This window comes from Gopherus evgoodei, chromosome 21, assembly GCF_007399415.2.
Source record: "Gopherus evgoodei ecotype Sinaloan lineage chromosome 21, rGopEvg1_v1.p, whole genome shotgun sequence".
Classification (NCBI taxonomy): Eukaryota; Metazoa; Chordata; order Testudines; family Testudinidae; genus Gopherus; species Gopherus evgoodei.
This window is the reverse complement of record NC_044342.1, coordinates 17,516,950-17,520,315: the sequence shown is the minus strand read 5'-3', so window position 1 is coordinate 17,520,315 and position 3,366 is coordinate 17,516,950. Positions and strand designations below refer to the sequence as shown.

Genomic DNA, 3,366 nt, shown 5'->3' with positions numbered 1-3,366 from the left:
TTATGTGAATATTTTCATTTAATTTAAACTACGCTATTATGCTGAAAAAAATATGACTGGTTTTAAATATTATAATTGTTACAGTAGCACCAGAATCAAGGCTCAGGGTCACATTGTGCTAGGATCTGCATAAAAATGAGAAAGGTCTCCAGATTAAGTCAAGGGGGATTTTTTTTTACTAAAGTGACAGGAGAAAAACTAGAAGCTGGCATGGAGAGGAGACTGGACAAGGAAACAGGGAACTGGGAGGTAAACTGGGACTAACTGGGCAATAAAACTAGCGCTGAGAGTTGGGAGGGAGACTACATGGGCAAAGAGAGTAGGACTGGATGCCAGGGAGGGACATGAAGGGCGGGGGGTGTTGCTAGCCAGTAGGTGATGGGGAGACTGAAATCAGATGAGGAGCTGGGAGAGAACAGGAAGACTGGGGTTGAGAACCTGTAGAAAAGTGTGGAGGAGATGAGGAGGCATGGTGGACAAATCCAATGAATATCTAGGGTGAAGGGGCAGAAATAGCACTGGCTGGGGAAAGAGACTGGGAGAAGGAACTGAGATGGGGGTGGAGGGAAGATAGCGAGATTTTATGAGGTAGATTGGGACTGCGAGCAAGTGGGAAGGGGGATTTTGGATGGAGGGGGTGAGTGAAACTGGCTGTGGAAGGATACTGGGACTGGTATAAGAAGCCTGGGGAGCAGGGACTGACTCGGTGAGGAGAATAAAATCAGACAAGAAGCCAGGCTTGGGAAAGAGCCAGGACTGGGACAGGGAAAGGTTGGGCGCAGAATAATAATCCCTTATCTCCAGTGCTGTGAAAACAAATTCACTGATGTTTGTGAAGCACTCAGATACTATAGTGAGGGGGACTGTAGGAAAGCCCCTGCGTGAATTAATAATTCTCTCTCCAGAGCTGGGTTTGCATAGTGTGCAGTAAGTAAGCTTTAGGGTCACCCGCAGAACGATGAAGACGAAACAAAATATTCAATACCTGCTCAGTAAGGGGAAATAATAATGTGTGATCAGGTAACTAAGGACTCTATCATAATTAAGCTTGGAATAATTCAGTGTTTTAATATAATTTCAACGGAGCATACTGAAGTTTATTTTTAAGCCTTTTTTCAATTGTTATCAATTGAAATTTTCACAGTTATGGAAAATTATGGGGGGAGGCTCAAATAAAGGGGGTTAGATGCTAAATATTTAATGACAGTACACATTGAGATATAAAAAGTTAAAGCGTTATAACCACTAAAACACAAATGGTGAGTACCACATATCAATGTGTACAAAATAAACATCCTTAAATCAAACTCTAGTAAGTTCTCAAGCCGAGTTTTTATGGTTTTTCCTGTCTGTAGATTTTAGTGGTTATTGATGGAAATGTTTTTTCATCAACATGTGTGTTTGCTGTCAAGTACCTCTAAAAATCCAGCCAGTCCACGTGTAATCATAATATGTAAGTACAGGGCAGTGAATGAAAGTTGCACAGGCAACTTTGGTCCTGGCATTTCCTAACTTTGAGAGAGACAGAGTTATGCTCCAATTCAGTCACAAACTCTTGTGCTTGATGTGTACTAAATCCTCATCTTGCTCCTTTCTAGCCTTAAAATAAAGGACTGTGTGGACTGATGGCCACATTTCACCACAATAACTCATGTCAAGTACTCCTTCACTCCACGGGGAGTCCCATGGATCTCATTAAGTAAGATCATGATAAAAGTAGTAGAATCTTGACCTCTATGGGAAAACTTCCCTCTTGCGAATAGTTATATGGGAAAGTCAATAAATTGGTGTTCTACTGCAGAAAAGTCAAAATTTCTAACAGAACTTCTGGAGATTTATTAAGAAGCAACGTAATGACATTTCTAAGGGTTGAGTCCACTTTTATCTGAGCAAACAGGAGATGTGCCTTTATTTTCAATGGGAGTGAGATACAAAAGGGACCTGCAGCCTTCTGCATTCTCCTCAGCCCTTTTGTTCTTTTTAAAATGTTTATCTCATTCCTTTTGCCAGGTAAACAGAGACAATGAAAGAGAGAAACCACACAACATTGACGGAATTCATCCTGCTGGGGTTTGGAAGTGGTCTGGGGCTCAAGGAGGGCCCCTTTGTGGTGTTTCTGGTGATTTACATGACAACCGTGCTGGGGAACACCACCATGGTCTTTCTCATTAGTGCCAACTCTCCCCTACACACCCCCATGTACTTCTTCCTCATGAACCTGTCATTCTTAGACCTCTGCTACTCTTCGACCATTGCCCCCAAAGCCATGATGAGCTTCCTAGCAGGCAGCAAGAGTATTTCCTTCCACGGATGTGCCACCCAATTATTCTTCTTTGGTCTCTTTGCCAGTACTGAGGCTTTCATCCTGGCAGCCATGGCGTATGATAGATACACCGCCATCTGCAACCCGCTCCTGTATCCCATCACCATGTCCAAACAGGTTTGCATTCAGCTGCTGATGGGTTCCTATGTTTGTGGTGGTGTAAACTCCATGGTGCAAACAGTCTTTACCTTTACACTGTGTTTCTGTGGGTCCAATGAGATCGATCACTTCTTCTGTGACATTCCACCCTTGCTAAGCCTCTCATGCACCAACACAGACATCAATGTACTGGTGCTGTTCACTTTATCTAGCCTCATCATCGTGAGCACCTCCATGGTCATTCTTGTATCCTATGCCTGCATCATCTCAGCCATCCTCAGGATTCGCTCTGCTGAGGGCAGACAGAGAGCCTTCTCCACTTGCATCTCCCACATGATGTCTGTAATTTTATTTTATGGGACTCTTACCTTCATATATGCCCAGCCTAGTTCGCTATCTGCTCCAGCTCAGAACAAAATGGTGTCTGTGTTTTATACCCTGGTCATTCCATTGTTGAATCCCCTCATCTATAGCCTGAGGAACAAGGATGTGAAAGAAGCTTTGGGAAGAACCATCAGCTCAGTGTTTCTAAAATGAACCTTCTGTCTGAACATTGAGCTAAATAATCCTTTGGGTTCAGGACAGTAACAGTCAAAATATCTCTTTCTCTCTCTCTCCTTACACCTCCTGTATCGATCTATCTATTGATCTACCTATTTATCCCCATACAACCTATCTATCTATCTATATATATACCTAAACTTGCAGTTCCCATTTGTACTCGTCTCTCTCTATAAATGTGTATGTCACTCCCAACACTGGTGTATGCCATTATAAGAGTGATTTAAAAATTAATCTATCAAACCTTTGTGTATTTATGTTACATTTTTTCACACTGTTATCTGTTCATGTACCTTAGAAATGCATCTGATTTGGAAATATGGATTCAAACACATCTGAACTTTCTGGGAGTGTTTGAGATCTGTGTTGGAATTTGACCGCTG

General features: G+C 42.3%; 1 protein-coding gene across 1 annotated transcript; it reads left to right on the top strand.

Annotated features, from left to right (window-relative positions):
* Positions 1-2,023: 2,023 nt before the first annotated feature.
* Positions 2,024-2,959, top strand: LOC115638308 (olfactory receptor 12-like). The gene has a single exon (XM_030539903.1). The coding sequence runs from the start codon at positions 2,024-2,026 to the stop codon at positions 2,957-2,959; it is 936 nt and encodes a 311-aa protein (XP_030395763.1).
* Positions 2,960-3,366: the final 407 nt, after the last annotated feature.